The 20,444-nt window shown below is 45.7% G+C and overlaps 1 protein-coding gene across 8 annotated transcripts in view; it reads right to left on the reverse strand.

Annotated features, from left to right (window-relative positions):
* Positions 1–2,499: 2,499 nt before the first annotated feature.
* Positions 2,500–20,444, reverse strand: part of LOC106878083 (uncharacterized) — a 92,767-nt gene continuing 74,822 nt past the window's right edge. For 5 of the 8 annotated variants that reach the window (XM_089344916.1, XM_089344917.1, XM_089344915.1 and 2 more), the window contains 6 exons: positions 19,177–19,251; positions 14,041–14,193; positions 12,362–12,470; positions 11,834–11,923; positions 10,613–10,977; positions 2,500–7,848 (listed from right to left, as the gene is read on the reverse strand). In XM_089344916.1, coding sequence (XP_089201042.1) covers positions 4,258–7,848; positions 10,613–10,977; positions 11,834–11,923; positions 12,362–12,470; positions 14,041–14,193; positions 19,177–19,251 — 4,383 coding nt within the window. In that variant the 3' untranslated portion in view covers positions 2,500–4,257. The remainder of the gene's footprint in view (positions 7,849–10,612; positions 10,978–11,833; positions 11,924–12,361; positions 12,471–14,040; positions 14,194–19,176; positions 19,252–20,444) is intronic. The other 3 variants (XM_089344919.1, XM_089344920.1, XM_089344918.1) reach the window with 1 other exon arrangement.

The following is a 20,444-nucleotide window of genomic DNA, read 5'->3' on the forward strand; positions in this document are numbered from 1 at the left end:
AATAAAACGTCTGTAGCAAGAGCGATGCAGGTGCAACTGTAGAAAAAGAAAAGTGCAACAAGATGGAAGAGATCGATCACTTTGTGTTATAGTTGGTTGCCTTATTATTATTTATTATCATCATCATTATTATTATTATTATATCTTTTCAAGTCTTTTTTACTTAAGATCTAATAAAGATTTTTTGGTGGACTGTTTAAAATACTACAAAAAAAATGATGAGGTGGTGTGTGTGTGTCTCTCTCTCCCTCTCTCTCTCTCTCTGTGTATATATATATATATATATATATATGCTCTTTACTTGTTTCAGTCATTTGACTGCGGCCATGCTGGAGCATTGCCTTTAGTCGAGCAAATCGACCCCAGGACTTATTCTTTGTAAGCATAGTACTTATTCTATCGGTCTCGTTTGCCGAACTGCTAGGTGACGGGGACGTAAACACCAGCAACAGTTGTGAAGCAATGCGAGGGGGACAAACACAGACACACATATATATATGACGGGCTTCTTTCAGTTTCCGTCTACCAAACCCACTCACAAGGGTTTGGTTGTCCCGAGGCTATAGTAGAAGACACTTGCCCAAGATGTCACGCAGTGGGACTGAACCTGAAACCATGTGGTTGGTAAGCAAGCTACTTACCACACAGCCACTCCTGTGCATATATATATATATATTTTGTCTGCTGCATATTGGCTCCCTGGTAGTCTGTTGTGTGTGTTGCACGATTTATTTTATATATTAATCGAAGTGTATAGAATTATATATCCATCACAGCCAATCTCACCAGTTTCTCACAAGGAGGTTCAATGGGGTGTTAGATAACAGCCCAATTATGTAACCCTGTGCTCTTCAGAGATGGCAATGTATGTTGTCTCTGAACCTGTGCATGTGGCAGAAAGGAGGTTGGAAAACAGAAATGCTTCTTATTGTCGTCACCACCACTACCCCTGCACACCGTTGGAAGGAAGTGGGGTGAGGAGATAGATAGATAGATACAGTGGTAGGTTTTTATCTTAATTTTTTTTGCAAATTGTTTCATTTTTTATTTTTTTAGTTTTCCTTCTTCAAAAGTTCGACCTGCCTGCCTAAACATGACCTCCTACAAAACTATCAGGAGTAATACAGGCAGTGCTGGAGGTGATGGGGGGAGGAAAGCTTTGTTTTAAATGGTGGAGGGAGTAAGGGAAAAAATTTTTTCATAGTTATCTTCAACACTGCCACCGAAAGTCCATGTATGACAACCACCACAGAATAGGGAGGGGGGACATCATACAGCCACCATTTCACACAAATTGTAGCAGCAGTAGTAGTAGTAGTAGTTATTTCGTCGAAAGGACCTGCGACCAAAGGCGAGAAATTAAGCAATCAAAATACATTCCATGACCCGCGTTAACCTCAGAAACTCATCCTGCGTCGCTTGTCGTGCGGTCAAACAAGAAGCGTTTTCTGCTGTCACCAGAGACACACAATTCCGCTCTGAAGGGCCGAGATGGATAGCATGGTTAGGAGGGGGGTTTATACATGTCTGATCAAGCTTCACCAGTAGTAAATGACATGAGGATTCCACAAGTTGTTGCTAAATAACCTATAAAGATAAATTTGTTTATAGTGATCAAATGCTTGTGCTATACATTACTTCACTTCTTTCCATCAAATCGACGTTGCCCAAACCGGTGCACAATGTATGTCTGATGTTAAAATGATCGCAGAACAATAATGCGAAATGAAGTGCTTTGCTCAAGAACTCAATGAACTGCCATCGTAGTGCTACATCCCTACGCACTAGGCCACGTGCCTTCACAGTAGCTACTGGTGTACAAAATGATGAATGCAAAAAAAAAGACAAAACTAAAAAAAAATACATAAATACCTTCAAAGTTGACTTTGCCTTTAAGTTAGGGAGAGAGGAAAAAAACAATTAAAAATTTTAAAAAAAAAAAAAAAAACACAGAAAACTTGATCTAGCAGCATTTAAACGACTCCCAAGCATTTAAAACGAAAAAAAAAAAAGACAGGAAGGGGAAGAGATAAGAAATTTTATAATTAATTTCACAGAAATATTAACGTACATGCTGAGGAAGGGGGCAGAGACAGTTGGAGAGGGAGAGAAAGAAAAACAAAAACAAAAACAACAATCTCCGTGCCCTGCTCCCCCCCCCACCCCGAAGGTAATGTGACAGCTACAGATAAAGTGTTTGGTTGTAATGAACAGTAGTACTCTGTACAGTCCACCACCACCCCCACATCTCCCTCGTCTCCATCCCCTACAACCCCCATTGGTCATTTCTTTCTTCTCCCATCCTGTCTTTTTCTCTTTTTTCATTTTGTCATCCCTTTCACATATCATTTTTGCTGCTTTTTTTTCTACAACACAACACTTCATTCTCACAAATCTCTACGTTTCTATTCAAACAACTTGCTCGCATTTTAATTACTGTAGCAAAAGTAGTAGTAGTAGTAGTAGTAGTAGTAGCAGTAATAATAGTAGTAGCAGTAATTGTTGTTGTTCATGATGACTTTATTAAAGATATCAGATTGAGAGAGAGAGAGATAGATAGAAAGAGAAAGAGAGAGAGTGACAATCTAGAGTAAGTACGACCACTGCAGATTCCGAGAGAGCCAGGGTTGGTCAGGATTACCAATCACCCAGTACAATTCAAGTCCATCTCTCGTATCTGTCGGTACTAAAAGTCATCGAAACATCAAGCTTACAGTTTTGATGGGAGTGTTTCGACATGAGGTCTCGACTAATGTGGGTGACTTTATCAAAGTTCGAGTTCAAGTTCAAGCCGAGTTCAGTCGGAGAGTTATCTCCACTTGGCGTTTACAGTTCCTTGGAGTCAACAGCGACATTTTCAGTTTTATTTTTTATTATTTTATTTTATTTATTTTGTTTTACTTTCATTATTCTTTTTCTTTTTTTTTTTTATATAGTTGAGTGTAGTTTTATTTAAATGGTAATAAAGACTAGAATATGACATTTCAGAGGTTGGAGTTGGAGCTGGAGTTTGAGTTCGAGTGGAGTATCCAGTTTCTTTGTTTTGTTTTGTTTTGTTTGTTTATGGTAATTTTTTTTTTTTTTTTTTTTTGGTCTTCTTTTGAGTGCAGCTTTCTTTTAGTCATTTATTATTTTTTTTTTTCTTTCTTTGCAATGAATATTTACAACGATTACAAAAAAAAAAAACCAATAATAATAATAATGAAGAGGGAAAAAAAAAACAAACACAGCCAGAGCTGACAACAAGAGTAATGGTGGTGGTGGTGGTGGTGGCGGTTGTGGTAGTGGAGAGGTGAGACTGTACAACACAAGGAATTGGTGGGGTGGGAGTGGGGTATAGTTAAATGGTTCCCAAAAGTTCCTGGGTTTTTTTTTCAGGTGAAAACAGACAGACAGACAGAACAGACTTTCTCTCTCTGGTTATGTTAGCAATGGAGAGTATTGACCCCCACCCCCTAAACGTCAGTGAGAGAGAGAGATGTATATAGATATACACACACACACACACATGCACACACAGTCTGTGTCTCTTTTTGTTTCCCCATATACTTTGAAGAGGGTGGAGGGTGTTTCACAGATGGGTGAGAACTGGGTGGGAGATGGGAGTAAGGCTGACGAAAAAAAAGGGGAAAAAAAGGGAGAGAGAGAGAGAGAGAGACAGAGAGAATATTAGGTGTATGAAGGGTGTGTGTGTGTGTGTGTGGTGTAGTGGAAGGGGGTGGGAGAAGAAAAGAGGGGAAGAGGACAAGACAGGGAAGAGAAAGAGAGAGGTTGAAGGATGGGAAAGTGATGGGGGGGTGGAATAGGGATCAGGGGTCAGACAAACAGAGATGGCAAGAGGGGGGAATAGAAAGACCCAAAAAAAAAAAAGACTTTCAATGACTATGTACAAACTGATCATGTGATGATGAAGATGATGATGATGTTGATGATGATGATGACGAAGATGGCGATTGGTTTGTTGGTTGGTTGGTGGTAGTGGTGGTGGTGATGATGATGATGGTGGTGGCGGCGGCGGTGGTGCAGTTGATGTACGGCGAAGAATGCAGAGATGACAGGAGGTGGTGGAGGCAGGCGGGCGGGGGGGGAGCATGATGGAAAGAGAGGGAGAAAGAAAGCGAGAAAGAGAGAGAGGGAGAGGTCGGCCAGAGAGACAGGAAGAGGTGAAATGAGATGAGAGAGGTGCCCAGTGGTGGTGGTGGTGGTGGGGCTGGTTGGCAGGGAGAGACAAAAAGGGAGAGGGGGGGGGGCCCAGTACTACCGTCGCATGTTCATGTTCAGGGTGGGTGTGGACAAGTAACCGTAGGCCGCGTACACCTGGTTGCTGGACTGTGGGGACTGGATCTGCTGCTGGAATGCCTGGTTCGGGTGCATATTCACCACGCTCATCTGCACCGGCAGCTGCTGTTGGTTGATGAACCCGGGACTGGAGATGTAGCCATGATTTAACATCTGCTGGGGCATGCGGTAGCTGTTGATTACATTGTAGCGCGCAGCGATCATGCTCGACTGCGACAGGGTGACGTTCGGCGACAGGGCCGCGGCTGCTGCGGCGGCAGCCGCCATGTTGGTCGGCGGCGCCGGAGGGGGTGGGGGAGGCGCAGCAGCTGCAGCGGCGGCGGCTGCGGCTGCTGCTGCGGATATGTTGGGGCTCTTGCGCACGCCGGAGCCGCGCCGCTGGAACTGCTTATACTGGGCGTTCATCTGCGGCTGGAGCGTTGGAATGGGCGGGGTGGGCATGTTGCGCACCATGGTGGGCGGCGGGGTCATGTTGACAGGGGGCGGGGTCAGGTTGGGCGGCGGGGTCATCGTGTTCTCGGGGACAATCTCCATAATGCCATTGGTCAGCTGCTGTAGTTTGGCCAAACTACAGCTGGCATTCGTCTGATAGTTTGGACTCTGTCTACTCAGCTGCAGCGTGCATGGGGATGCCGTGTGGCTCAGCCGCTGCGTCGCCTGGGGCAACAGCACTGACGGAGCTGTGTAAGTGGAGTAGTTGACCGTTGTGTTTGGGGGCATATAAGACCCGGTACTGCTGACCGGCTGCGGTGAGTTCACTGTGTCCATAAAGCGGCCCGGCCCCGAGCTGCTACAGAAACCTTGCACCTGGGCGCAGTCCGTAAAGTTGGGCGTCGCCGCCGTCTCCACCGAGCTCACTGCCATCTCGTTGCTGCTGATCGAGGTCGGTGACTCCAGACCAAGCTGCGCCACGTCAATGTCCACCGTTCCAAACCCACCCGTACCCGTGCCACCACCACCACCACCGCTGCCGCTCCCACCACCTCCACCACCACCGCTACTACTACTGCTGTTGCCACCCCCGCCTCTTTCTCCTCCGCCGCCGCTGTTACTGCTGCTGCCTCCGCTGCCGGCGCCGCCGTTCGACAGGCCTGTGCTCTGGACACTGTTCAAGGCGCTGCCGGCAGGGGCCGGCGGGAAGACTCCGCCCACGTTGGGGCAGTTGGGGTTCTGTGAAGAAGGCGTGGCAGCAGCCGGGGTTGTAGCTGAGGCAGGGGGCGCACTGGGCAGGTTGTTTAGGGTCAGGCCATCTGCGGAGGCTGCTGGCGTCGATGCTGAGGCCTGCTGGGATACATGTTCCGTGGCGCTCATTTCCCCTACGGAGTTGTTGTCAATGGGTTCAAAGTTGTTGAAGTTGTGGGTGGGTGCAGTGCCGCCACCGGCAGGGGCGCGGCCCAAGGGAGTTGCGACAGCAGCATTCGCGTCACTGTTGAACTCCCGATGGTAGCTGCCGCCGCTGCTGTCGTCGTCGTCCTCTTCATCGTCGTCGTCGTCGTCGCTCGGCAGCTCGGCGTCGCGGCTGTTGTCGTCCTCGACGACAGAGTCGTGGGACATCTCCTCTTCCTCCTCCTCCTCGTCCTCCCCGTCGTCGTCGTCGTCTTCCTCCGCCCGGTGGACCACCGCGGCCGACGAGGCAGAGCGGGGCGCTATGGACAGTGGCAAAGAACACTCCACCTCGCCTTCGGAATCACCATCGTCGTCGTCATCATCATCATCTTCATCGTCGTCGTCGTCGTCATCATCGTCGTCGTCACGGCAATGATGTACTTTCCCCACAGAGCCAGGGCTCTTCAGTTTCGCTTTCACCATGTCGATCTCCATGTTTTTGTTGTTGCTGTTGTTGTTATTATTATTATTGTTACAATTATTGCTGCTGTCATCATCTCCGTCATCATCATCGTCGTCGTCGTCATCATCATCACCATCGCTGTCCTCTTCACTGTCAACGTTTTCCAGCCGGCTGTTGTTGTTGTTATTATTATTGTTGTCGTTGCCATTGGTAACGTCCATCTTGTTCGGCCGAGGTGACTTGTCCATGCCATCTCCCTGGACAGAAGGACAGTGTTGTTGTTGTTGTTGCTGCTGCTGCTGCTGTGGAGGTGGTGGTCGTGGTGGAGACGAAGCAGAAGAAGAATCGTCATCGTCGTCGTCGTCATCTTCATCGTCGTCGTCGTCGTCGTCGTCATCGTCATTGTGATGATGGTCGTGTGACCCGGTCCTCATGTGCGGTGTGATGCTGTCGGGGCTCTCGTCCAGGTCGCTTACAGCAGCGCTGGCAGCAGCTGCAGCAACAGGTTCCGAGACACGGCTGTTGAAATTGACCCCAGTACCGCTGCAGCTGTTGCTGTTTGCACCGTCTGCAGCGGTAGGAGCAGCAGTACCACCATTGCAGCAGTCCCTCTCAGCCTCTTCGGCAGAGCTGGAATCATCTTCATCGTTCTCCTCGTCGTCGTCGGCGTCATCGTCGTCATCATCTTCATCGTCATCGTCGTCATCAGAGTTCGACCGGGATCGGTGGACGGGCTGCAGCGTTTGACCGTCGCTGCTGCAGTTGACTTGATTGTGTGCCGAAGCAGAACCGCCGTCGACAGGGTTCGCCATGGGGAAGTCCTGTTGGGGCGCAGGCACAGACGGAAGATTCAGGGGCTCCTGGCAACTGTGCACCGACGGGGAGACAGGAGCGGCGGCAGTGGACGCTGCCACACACTCTCGGTGGACGCCGTCCCCTTCATCGTCGTCTTCCTCTTCTTCTTCTTCCTCCTCCTCCTCTTCTTCTTCCTCTTCACCACCAACCCTTCCAGCTTCCTCCTCGACATCCTCCTCTTCGTCGTCATCATCCTCCTCCTCGTCATCACCCTCGTCTCCTCTGTCATCGTTCTCCGAGAAGCCACGGGCCGTTTGGTGATGCGGATGATGCTGCGGCTGTTGTTGTTGTTGTTGCTGCGGCTGCTGCTGTTGGTGGTGGTGGTGGTGCTGCTGCTGCTGCTGGATGTGGTGGTTGTGGTTGTGGTTGTGGTGGTGATGGTGGTGGAGGTGGTGGTGGTGGCCATGGTCCGGCGTGGTCGTCTCTCCGCAAGGCAAAGGCTCGCCCCTGTCCAGGCCGCCAACGCCGACGTCATAGGGCCTCGCAGGGGACGACTCCATCGTCTCATCCTGCTCCTCCTTCTCCATATCCACCTCCATCTCCTCCTCATCCTCTTCCTCCTCCTCCTCCTCCACTGCCATATTATCGACACCTTTGCCCATATCACTATTACTATTATTATTACTATTATTATTATCGTTCTTGTTGTCGCATTCGCCACCTTCCTCTTCCTCCTCCTCCTCCCTCACAGGCGATGACGAGACCGATTCTTGTTGCTGCTGCTGCTGCTGCTGCTCGGTTTCCTCTTCGTGCTGAGGTTCTTCCTCTTGTTGTTGTTGTTGTTGTTGCTGCTGTTTCTCCTGTTCTTGCTGCTGCTGGTCTTCGGATGGTAACATTTCCTCCGTTGCCATGGACACAGCATTTGCTGCTCTGCGCCGCCTCTGCGCCGTTCTCGCATTCACAGTCTGGAAAAAATAAAAACAACATCATAGTTAATAATTCCTACTCACACAAACACACACACACATATATATATATATATATATATATATATATATATATATATATATATATATATATACACATAAATTTTAACAGGTGAAACCATGGTACGTAAATTAATCGTTTTTTAATTTAGTATTTTTTGATTTGTCTTACTCGTTTACAGTCTGTTGTGTCGCTGATTTTTCTACTGAGAACATACTTTTTCGTGGTTGGATGATTCGGCATCTATTTCTAGCATTCAGGAATCCACATTTGCTGGTCATTCCTCTTATTCTTGTATGTAATATAATTTTAATCTTGGGATTTTTTTAATATGCTAGACCACTGGTTTTAATTGATCAATATCAATTTCTACCCTCATTAATAAATTTTATATATATATATATATATAATATATACAGCAATAAACTACATACACACATATATATACACATACAAATCCTCTACATACATACATACATACATACACACACATCATCATCATCATCATTTAACGTCTGCTTTCCATGCTGGCATGAGTTGGAGGGTTTGCCTGAGGACTTGCAAACCAGATGGCTGCACCAGGTTCCAAACCTGATCTGGCAAGGTTTCTACAGCTGGATGCCCTTCCTAACACCAACAACTCCGAGAGTGTAAGAGTGTAGTGGGTGCTTTTTACATGCCACTGGCACAGGAGCCAGTGGGGGGGGGGGGGCACTGGCATCGACCTCATTCGGATGGTGCTTTTTACAAGCCACCAACACAAGGAGCCAGTCAGGCGGCACTGGCATCGACCTCATTCGGATGGTGCTTTTTACAAGCCACCAACACAAGGAGCCAGTGGGGGGGGGGGCACTGGCATCGACCTCATTCGGATGGTGCTTTTTACAAGCCACCAACACAAGGAGCCAGTCAGGCGGCACTGGCATCGACCTCATTCGGATGGTGCTTTTTACAAGCCACCAACACAAGGAGCCAGTGGGGGGGCACTGGCATCGACCTCATTCGGATGGTGCTTTTTACAAGCCACCAACACAAGGAGCCAGTCAGGCGGCACTGGCATCGACCTCATTCGGATGGTGCTTTTTACAAGCCACCAACACAAGGAGCCAGTGGGGGGGCACTGGCATCGACCTCATTCGGATGGTGCTTTTTACAAGCCACCAACACAAGGAGCCAGTCAGGCGGCACTGGCATCGACCTCATTCGGATGGTGCTTTTTACAAGCCACCAACACAAGGAGCCAGTCAGGCGGCACTGGCATCGACCTCATTCGGATGGTGCTTTTTACAAGCCACCAACACAAGGAGCCAGTGGGGGGGCACTGGCATCGACCTCATTCGGATGGTGCTTTTTACAAGCCACCAACACAAGGATCCAGTCAGGCGGCACTGGCATCGACCTCATTCGGATGGTGCTTTTTACAAGCCACCAACACAAGGAGCCAGTGGGGGGGCACTGGCATCGACCTCATTCGGATGGTGCTTTTTACAAGCCACCAACACAAGGAGCCAGTCAGGCGGCACTGGCACCGACCTCATTCGGATGGTGCTTTTTACAAGCCACCAACACAAGGAGCAAGTCAGGCGGCACTGGCATCGACCTCATCATTCGGATGGTGCTCTTTACAAGCCACCAACACAAGGAGCCAGTCAGGCGGCACTGGCATCGACCCAAGCTTGAATGGCATTTACTGTGTGCCACCAGCACGGGTGCATATCACAACTACGATTTCCAGATCTAGATCACTTTAACCCTTTTGTTACCACAATTCCGTAGAAAAACCTTGCCTTTTGTTTCAATTTATTTGGAAAATAATGAAGACTTTAGGAAAATAGCTGCCATTATTAAAGCTGGTGCAAGGTGGAGAAATGGTTAAACTGTTAGCACGCCAGGCAAAATACATAGCAACATTTTGTCAATCTTTACATTCTGAGTTCAAATTCCACCAAGGTTGACTTTGCCTTTCATCCGTTTAAAGGTCGATAAAATAAGTAATGGCTGTGCATAGGGGTCATCATTAAGTTGCTGTTTGGAATAGGGATGTATGGTTTTGGTTTAGGGTGCTTTCACAAGTTAGGTGCAGGGGTGGCTGTGTGGTAAGTAGCTTGCTTACAAACCACGTGGCTCCGGGTTCAGTCCCACTGTGTGGCACCTTGGGGCAAGTGTCTTCTGCTCGGGCCAACCACAGCCTTGTGAGTGGATCTGATAGATGGAAACTGAAAGAAGCCCATCGTATATATATATATATATATATATATATATATATACATTATATATATATATATATATATATACATTATATATATATATATATATACATTATATATATACATTATATATATATATATATATATATATACATTATATATATACATTATATATATATATATGTGTGTGTGTGTGTGACCCCAACATCGCTTGACAACTGATGCTGGTGTGTTTACGTCCCCGTAACTTAGCGGTTCGGCAAAAGAGACCGATAGAATAAGTACTAGGGTTACAAAGAATGAGTCCTGGGGTCGACTTGCTCGACTAAAAAGGCGGCGCTCCAGCATGGCCGCAGTCAAGTGACTGAAACAAGTAAAAGAGTAAAAGCGCAAATCGCAGAACCAGGGTGGCTTTCATACTGGGCCCGGGAATCAAAAAATAGGGTTAAACAGAAAGCATCTACTGCTCAGACAGGACAAATTCAGGTACTACAACATCAACAACAACAACAAAAACACTATAAAATAAACAAACCTTCGTTGGTCGACCCCGTCGTTTGCCGTGTCTTCTCGCCAACGGCCCACGTTTCACCCCTTTCGGCCAACCCCTCGTTTTCTTGCGCTCGGGTTGCGGGGCACCATCCGGCTGTGTTGCAGCAGTAGTGGCGGTTGTAGTAGTGGTGGTAGTAGTTGTACTCGCAGTGTTGGTTGCTTTCAAGGCAGCAGCGACAGCGGCAGCGGTAGCAGCGGCGGCGGCTGCTGCTGCCGCGTAGCTCGCTGTCCGACTGCTCGTGCGTCGCCTATCTGCGACCACCCGCCTTACCGGAGAGCTGCTGTTGTTGGCTTGACTGGTTGTATTCACCTCGGCGGCACTGTTGACAGAGCTGTCTTTCTTCGTACCTGCAGGAATAATAAAGAAGCCATTAAAACAGCATGAACGCCACTGCATCATCGTTTCATTCGTCATTATCCACATGTAATTACAAACCATTACATTGCACATGCCTACCAGAGAGGAAAAGAATTACTACGTCTTACACTACAATAGCATGCACTCCAACACCACTACACTCACACACACATACATACATACTTAACTACATCAGGTTCATGTTTTATGTCTATGTATGTATAAATATATATAAGCATGGTGCAGGAGTGGCTGTGTGAAAAAGGCGTAGGAATTGCTGTGTGGTAAGTAGCTTGCTTACCAACCACATGGTTCCAGGTTCAATCCCAATGCGTGGCACCTTGGGCAAGTGTCTTCTACTATAGCCTCGGGCCGACCAAAGCCTTGTGAGTGGATTTGGTAGACGGAAACTGAAAGAAGCCCGTCGTATATATGTCTGTCTCTCTCTATATATATATGTATGTGTGTCTGTGTTTGTCCCCCCAACATCGCTTGACAACCGATGCTGGTGTGTTTACGTCCCCGTAACTTAGCGGTTCGGCAAAAAGAGACTGATAGAATAAGTACTAGGCTTACAAAGCATAAGTCGTGGGGTCGATTTGCTCGACTATAGGTGGTGCTCCATACTGTTTACTTATTTTTGTCAGCCGAGTGGACTGGAGTAACATGAAGTGAAGTGTTTTGCTCAGGAACACAACACACTCAAAGCCCTCTACTCCACTCCAAGAATTGAGTACACCTAAGACAACTGCATTTCGAGGTTCCCAGAACAGTCAGCACTTGAATGCCCACCCATCCTCACTCTGCCACACCGTTCCACCCACAAGAGAAGGCAGGGTACGTTACCTGAACTTTTGGGTGGGGATGCTGTAGACGCAAGCCGTCTAGAACGGTCAGCATTGGATCGTCTGAGCAATCGTCCTTCTGGAACTGGTTCTGAAATTAAGGGGAGTGAGGTTAGAGAGAGAAACAGAGAGGGAAAAGATGAGTGAGTGAGGGCAAGAGAGGAGGAGGGTTAACCAGAATATGGGAATAAGAAAGAAGAGCGAGGAAGAGAGGGGAGCATGGGAGAGCAGAGAGCGCGGGAGAGCAAGGAGGGCAGAGAGCGTGGGAGAGTAAGGAGGGCAGAGAGCGTGGGAGGGCGGAGAACGTGGGAGAGCAAGGAGCATGGGAGAGCAGAGAGCGTGGGAGAGCAGAGACTAAAGAAGAGCAGGAGAAAACAGGGATAGAACATGGGAAGGGGTAGAGAAAACGGAGGAGGGAGGAGCAGAGAAAGCAAGAGGGAAGGAAAGAGGCAGTGAGAGAGAGAGAGAGAGAGAAAGTGCACAGAAGGAGGCAGACAATGGAGAAGATACTTCAAGAAAAATCCGTTACCGTCTTTCTTTGTTTCGACTTCATCCGTCTTTAACTTCTTGGCTGCGGGTTCCACAGAGGTGCGTCTCGTTACACGTCTCTTCATGCCCACCGTAACCCACCGACCAAGCTAAAAAAGAATGCGGAAAAGGAAAGAGAAAGACAAATCAGCACCAATTGTAATAACAACCATATACACACACATACAAACAGAAATTGTCACACCTGGATTTACCTGCCAAATATCCTACAAATAATACACACACACACACACACAAACAGAAATTGTCACACCTGGATTTACCTGCCAAATATCCTACAAATAATACACACACAGAGACAGAAATTGCCTCACCTGGATTTACCTGCCAAATATCCTACAAATAATACACACACACACACACACACAGAAATTGCCTCACCTGGATTTACCTGCCAAATATCCTACAAATAATACACACACACACACACACAGAAATTGCCTCATCTGGATTTACCTGCCAAATATCCTACAAATAATACACACACACACACACACACATACAGACAGAAATTGTCACACCTGGATTTAGCTACCAAATATCCTACAAATAATACACACACACACACACACAGACAGAAATTGCCTCACCTGGATTTACCTGCCAAATATCCTACAAATAATACACACACACACACACAGAAATTGCCTCACTTGGATTTACCTGCCAAATATCCTACAAATAATACACACACACACACAGAAATTGCCTCACTTGGATTTACCTGCCAAATATCCTACAAATAATACACACACACACACACACACACACACACAGAAATTGCCTCACCTGGATTTACCTGCCAAATATCCTACAAATAATACACACACACACACAGACAGAAATTGTCACACCTGGATTTACCTGCCAAATATCCTACAAATACACACACACACACACACAAACAGAAATTGCCCAACCTGGATTTAGCTGCAAATATCCTACAAATAATACACACACACACACGAACAGAAATTGTCACACCTGGATTTACCTGCCAAATATCCTACAAATAATACACACACACACACGCATATCTATATGTTGAGGCAAGTGAAATCGAACTAAATTCGACGACTGGCACCCATGCCAACGTCATCTCCCTCATTGGACACGAAACTCAGCTTGTGAAGACTTATTGGGGCAAGCAAAAGTGAAATCGGGATGGCACCTGTGCCCAGCGTCGCCTTTCTGGCACTTGTGCCCGCGGCATGTGTAAGGACTTTCGAGCGAGATCGTTGCCAGTATCCCTGGACTGGCTCTTGTGCGGGTGGCACATAAAATACACCATTTTGAACGTGGCCGTTGCCAGTACCGCCTGACTGGCCTTCGCGCGGGTGATACGTAAAAGCACCCACTACACTCTGAGTGGTTGGCGATAGGAAGGGCATCCAACTGTAAAAACTCTGCCAGATCAGAATGGAGCCTGGTGTAGCCATCTCGTTTCACCAGTCCTCAGTCAAATCGTCCAACCCATGCTAGCATGGAAAGCGGACGTTAAACAATGATGATACAGAAGTATACATTCGTGTGTTATAGAGACACACTGTTGTGATGAGAGTCACGAAGACCCTTTGCGTAAAATAGACTGGACTAAATGCCCTTCAAGGTGCTGCCCCAGCATTGACACGACTGAAACAAGTGAAAGACGAACCCTACCTTTCGTCGTGCAGTGGGAGCTGTTGCAGTAGTAGTGTCACTCCTCCTCCTACTCATCCGTTCAGGAGGTGGTGGCTGATCTGGTGACAAGGTGTCTGTGGCCAGCTTCTTCTCGTCGTCTATGTGGTTCACTAACTGACTCATCTCTTTCAGCTGTAAAGAAAAAGAGGGAAATAAATGAGAAACCTGAAGCCTTTAAGTTGATATGGTGGACAGCGGGATGGCTAGAAGTGGGTCGCATAACGAAGAATTGTCAAACGATATTATTGCAGTCGTCGTTTGTGGATGTGAGATATATCACACAAACAGTGATACCTGAGAGGGGGGGATACAGAGATAGGGGAGGAAGGGGGGGGGGGGGGTAAGCAGGCAAAGAGCAACGTGAAAAGGGAAGGTAGGTGATCAAACTGTATGAAATGAGACAACTTTTCACGGCTGTTTGGGCGCTGACAATTTAGCATGGCTGACTGGACATTCAACTCACTTTGGCAAAGGGTACATATTGGCACTGGACACACGTGTGTGTGTGTGTGTACAGAAATATATATATACGGTGAGAGTGGGAGTGGGGAGGGAAAGATACTGTGATTTATTAATTGAGCACGATTGACGTAAACACTTTCTCCCCTCCTGGTACGCGTAAAGAGAAATATGATAAAAAAGAGAGAGAGACAAAGAAAAACATGATTCATTACTTGAATACTGTTGACATAAACACTTTCTCCTCTCCTCAGACACATAAAGAGAATTATACTCAGAGAGAGAGAGAGCGAGGGGGAAAGAGAGGGTGAGAGAGAGAGAGGGGGAGAGAGAGAGGGGGAGAGAGGCAAGGATAGGCATTACGATTTATTAATTAAACAAGATTAACAAGCATTTTCACCTCTCATCAGAGAGAAATATACTTACATACAAACAGAGGGGCGAGGGGAGGGAGGGGAGAGAGATAGGGAGGAATGGGAGGGGAGGGGAGAGAGATAGGGGAGGAATGGGAGGGGAGAGAGATAGGGAGGAATGGGAGGGAAGGGGAGAGAGATAGGGGAGGAATGGGAGGGGAGAGGAGTTGTAGAGAGGGAAAGATGGCAGAGAGGGTGGAAGGAGGAAGGAAGAGATTGTAGAGTGGAAGGAGTGAGATGGAGGGAGGAGGCGTGGTGGGAGGAGGGTGAGAGACAGAGAGATCTTACAATTTATTAACCTTTAGCACACAGCGTTTTCTCTAGGTTTACTTCCCCTGCCACTTCTCATTACAACAGGGGAGGAAACTAAGGTGGCATTATGCACCTACAGTGTGCTGAAGGTTAGTTGAACACTATTGACAAAAACAGAAAGGGGGAGAGAGAGAGAGAGAGAGTAAGATAGGGGGAGAAGCAAGAAAGAGAAACATGAAAATGTCAAATAAGTCAGCATCAAACCAGCAACACCAAAAAGCAGCCATGCCAAAACCATTTTTGGTGGTGGTGGTCAGATCAGGCAGGCAAATGAGGAGGAGGCACTGGCAAGCTAAGTAGAGCAACAGGCAGAGGTAGGAGAGAACCGAGGAGGCAGGCAAACTAGAAGAGGTTAAAAAAACAAATGGCTCTATTGTTCTTTCAGAGTTGAGGCCAGGCTGGGGCAGCCACCACCTTACAAACAGGGAACAAGTGATTAAGACAACACCCCACTCCCCCAAACTTATTTCACAACCCACACCCAGAAAGGAGTGGAGGTGCATGGCTTAGTGGTTAAGGTGTTGGACTCGTGCGTGTAAGATTGTGGTTTCAATCCCTGGACCGGACAATGCTTTGTGTTCTTGAGCAAAACAATTCATTTCAAATTGCCCCAGTCCACTTGGCTGTAAATGAGTAACCCCCATGATGGACTCACGACTTGTAGCCTAGTGGTTAGGTTGTTATGCTGACGATTGTAGGATCATGGTTTCAATTCCTGGACCGGACGATGCATTGTGTTCTTGAGCAAAACACTTTATTTCACGCTGCCCCAGTCCACCCAGCTGTCAAAAAGGACACCCTGCAAAAGACCGGCATTCTGTTGGGAGCAGGGGTACACACCAGAGAAACCAGGAAACCAGCCCTAGAAGTCTATGACTCGGGAAGGAAGGAACGCAGCTGAATTTGAACTTAGTATATAAAACTGGAAGAATTGCCTTTAAGCCTTTCGTCCGACATGCAAATTATTCAGCCAGTTCGTTCTCACATAAAATAATAGTAATTATAAACAGAAGAAGGAAAATAACAAGAATGGTAATATTCACACTAATTACAATTGGTATTAAACACTATAAAATTAATTTTAAAAAAATATGATGCACAAAAAGATAATAATAATAATAATAATTTTGCCACAAGGGCAATCATTTTGGGGAGGGGATTAGTCGATTACATCGACCCCAGTGTTTTACTGGTACTTATTTTATTGACCCCGAAAGGACAAAAGGCAAAGTTGACCTCGGCGGAATTTGAACTCAGAACGTAGTAGTGACAGGTGAAATACTGCTAAGCATTTCGCCTGGCATGCTAATAATTCTGCCAGCTCACCACCATAATAATAATAATAATTATAAAAATAACAAGAACAGTAATATTCACACTAATTACATTTGATATCAAACACCATAAAACTAATTTTTAAAAATATGCACAAAAATAATAATAATAATGTCATCACAATATACAGAAAATAGCTCTACAAGGCACTGCACACACATATTAGTAGTACTTCAAACCACAAGAGAAAATATGAAACTAAAAACAAAAAAAAAAAAAGTCGCAGAACTTGATCAAAAAGGTACACAGAAATGTACTCATGGTAAGGCAGTCAAAGCACGCAATAACAAAAGTGACTACAGCACAGCAATAACAAATGTTTCTAATACAGACACCAGGCCAGAAAATATGGACAAAGGGAAACAGTTGATTTTACACACACACACATATATATCAACCACTGTACTTTCATGTTATCACATTCCCGCACCAGTAAGAAATCCAAATCTGACCAGCTGGAGCTGAACTACAGTAGAGCTTTGTCAATGCAGCAATGATGATGATGATGACAATAATCCTTTCTACTATAGGCACAAGGCATGAAATTTTGGAGGAGAGCACTAGTTGATTACATCGACCCCAGTACACAGCTGGTACTTAATTTATTGACTCCGAAAGGATGAAAGTCAAAGTCCACCTCAGCGGAATTTGAACTCAGAACATAGCAACGGGTGAAATACCACCAAACATTTAACCCAGCTTGCTAACGATTCTGCCAGCTCACCGCCTTATGATAATAATAATAATAATAATAATAATAATAATAATAATAATCCTTTCTATTATAGGCACAAGGCCTGGATTTTGTGGGGAGGGGGACTGGTGATCACATCGACCCCAGTACTCAACTGGTACTGAATTTATGGACCCTGAAAGGATGAAAGGCAAAGTCGACCTCGGCGGAATTTGAACTCAGAACGTAGCGATGGGTGAAACTGCTAACCATTTCGTCCAGCATGCTAACGATTCTGCCAGATTGCCACCTTATGAATTGTTTTGCTCAAGAACACAACGCGTCGCCCGGTCCAGGAATCAAAACCACAATCCTATGATCATGATGCTGACACCCTAACCACTAAGCCACGAGTAAGGGCAATTAATTGCATTAAAAACGGCTTGTACATCATCATCATTTAACATCCGTTCTCTGGCCTGGGTCGGATAGTTTGACTGGAACTGGCCAGCTGGAGAGCTGCCCAAGTTCCACTTGTCTGTTTTGGCATGATTTCTATGGCTAGGTGCCCCTTGTAATGCCAACCACTTTACAGAGTGGACTGGATGCTTTTGACATGGCAAAGACACAGATGCTTCTACGTGGCACCAGCATCGTGAAAAACTAGGATCTCTCAGCTCAGAGAGTGAAGTAAAGGACATGCTTGTATGTATCAACAATTACAATTTTATTAGCTTGGCATGTTTTCTCAAGCACAGCAAACCGGCAGAAGCCTTGATCCCTTGTCATCTTCTCTGTGGGGCCCAACATGTGAAGATCTTTTCTCACCACTTCATATATACATATACACAGTAGTCACCGATACAGTGTATAGCAGTGGTTCCCAAACTATGAGTCGCGACCCACTGATGGGTCGCGAACGGAATCCTAGTGGGTCTCAAAATGTTATAAAATTACGCATTAGCTTTGATTTACTGCTGTCTATCGCGATTCAGCAATGGTTGGGATTAAAAGCAAATTTCGAAATAAACTGCAGCCCTCAAATTCTTTACGGCTGAAATTATCACGCATTGAACCTGATGTTAATTCTATTATTGAGCGTAGCAAGAAACAGGCTCATCATGGGTCATGAACAGAATCCCAGTGGGTCACAAAAAGTTATAAAATTACGCATTAGCTTTGATTAACTGATATCTGTCGAAATAGTAGGCTTTTTGCACGAACTTAAATCAGAGGGGGTCATTTTCTCAAGTTATTTATTCGTACGTAATCATGAAAGAGAAAAGTCTGTTTTTACCTATTTATAGACAACAGGCGCAGTACAACACTGATCGAGCCGATAACAGTTACTGCTTCGAGGTTTTGTATTAGAGTTAATACCTGCCCATGGGGTATGGAGACGTTGAAACAGTTATAAAACGTTTTGTTTCACATTTAATATAAATGAGGCCCTCTCACAGGCCTCAATGAAGATGTAATCTGAAATAAATTTGCTTCTTTCATTAATGTTTTGACCCAGTAGAGTTAAGTGGGTTGCCATAAACTGGTGTAATAAATAGTGGGTCGTGTCTCTAAAAAGTTTGGGAACCACTGGTGTATAGAGTGTGACAATCTCACAGCATCATGAAAGATGAACTATAGACAGTTGAGTGGGGGGGAGGCTTTAAGAACCAATAATAGTGTATCACAATGACCAACAAGCATACAATCCAAAAAAACAAAACAAGTAAAAGAAATATGATAAAAAGATAAAAATTAATCAAATCTAAAATTGAAGCAAACCGATCTAGAAAAATGAAAATAACAGTAATCAATCCGGATGCACAGACAGAAATGTTTTGAGAAAACGACCACATGTGGCTTTTTTTTTTCGTTTTTTTTTCTTCTTTTTTTTTTCTGTCTAACAGATCGATTTTTACTTACCTGACGGGAAAGCCGAAAGTGGCGTGAGCTGCCACCACGAGGAGCTACCTGTGGCAGTTGGTGGTAACCACAACGCTGTAAATAGAGTGGTACCTTATTTGTGTAATCAACAACAGAGCAGTGAAGGAAGAACAAAGAGAAAAAAAATTGGAACAAGAGAGGGGTAGCGGTAAAAATAAGGTGTACGTCCAACACAAGCACAACACTGAGGTCGAAGACAGGACAGCAGAGCTTAGTATCAAGAACCTAACTGCTCAAAGACAGAGATGAAGAACCAACGCTTAACAATGTTTAGCTGTTTCAGCACTGAGATTACTATCATATGTAAAGCATATTCATCCATGTTGTTTTGAATTAACCAAGCATTATCTTTGTAGTGTGGAGGCACAATGGCCCAGTGGTTAGGGCAGCGGACTCGCGGTCATAGGATCGTGGTTTCGATTCCCAGACCGGGCGTTGTGAGTGTTTATTGAGCGAAAACACCTAAAAGCTTCACGAGGTTCCGGCAGGGGATGGTGGCGAACCCTGCTGTACTCTTCCACCACAACTTTCTCTCACTCTTTCTTCCTGTTTCTGTTGTGCCTGTAATTCAAAGGGTCGGCCTTGTCACACTGTGTCATGCTGAATATCCCCCGAGAACTACGTTAAGGGTACACGTGTCTGTGGAGTGCTCAGCCACTTGCACGTTAATTTCACGAGCAGGCTGTTCCGTTGATCGGATCAACTGGAAACCTCGACGTCGTACGCGACGGAGTGCCAACAACAAAAAACAATCTTTGTAGTATTGCAATTTCAATGATGCGATTGGCTATTTTTAGAATGACCTTGCGGGGTACGTGTGAGAGGCCTGATCTGGCCAGTTGACATAAAACAAGTATAATATTATGGTTGGGTCTGGTTAGTTTAACCCTTTAAAATTCAGATTACTCTGTCAAATCTAAAGTTTATTTCTTCACATTGTTTTGAATTAATCCATGCATTATCTCAGAACTTCAAAATTTCTATGACGTGATTGTTTATTTTTAGAATGACATTGTAGGATGGGTGCAAGAGGCCAGATATGGTTAGTTTGAATGGTCAGAAGATTTGGTCCATACATGTCCAATTTAACCCTTTAGCATTCAGTCAAATGTAACGCTTATTTATTCACGCTGTTTTGAATCAGTCATGCATTACCTTACAGCTTCAAGATTCCAGGGTTACTGCTTAGTTTTAGAATGACATTGTAGAATAAGTATGAGAGGCCAGATCTGGCTGGTTCAGAACAT

The sequence above is a fragment of the Octopus bimaculoides genome, chromosome 29 (assembly GCF_046866305.1).
Source record: "Octopus bimaculoides isolate indiv1 chromosome 29, ASM4686630v1, whole genome shotgun sequence".
NCBI classification, from domain to species: Eukaryota; Metazoa; Mollusca; class Cephalopoda; order Octopoda; family Octopodidae; genus Octopus; species Octopus bimaculoides.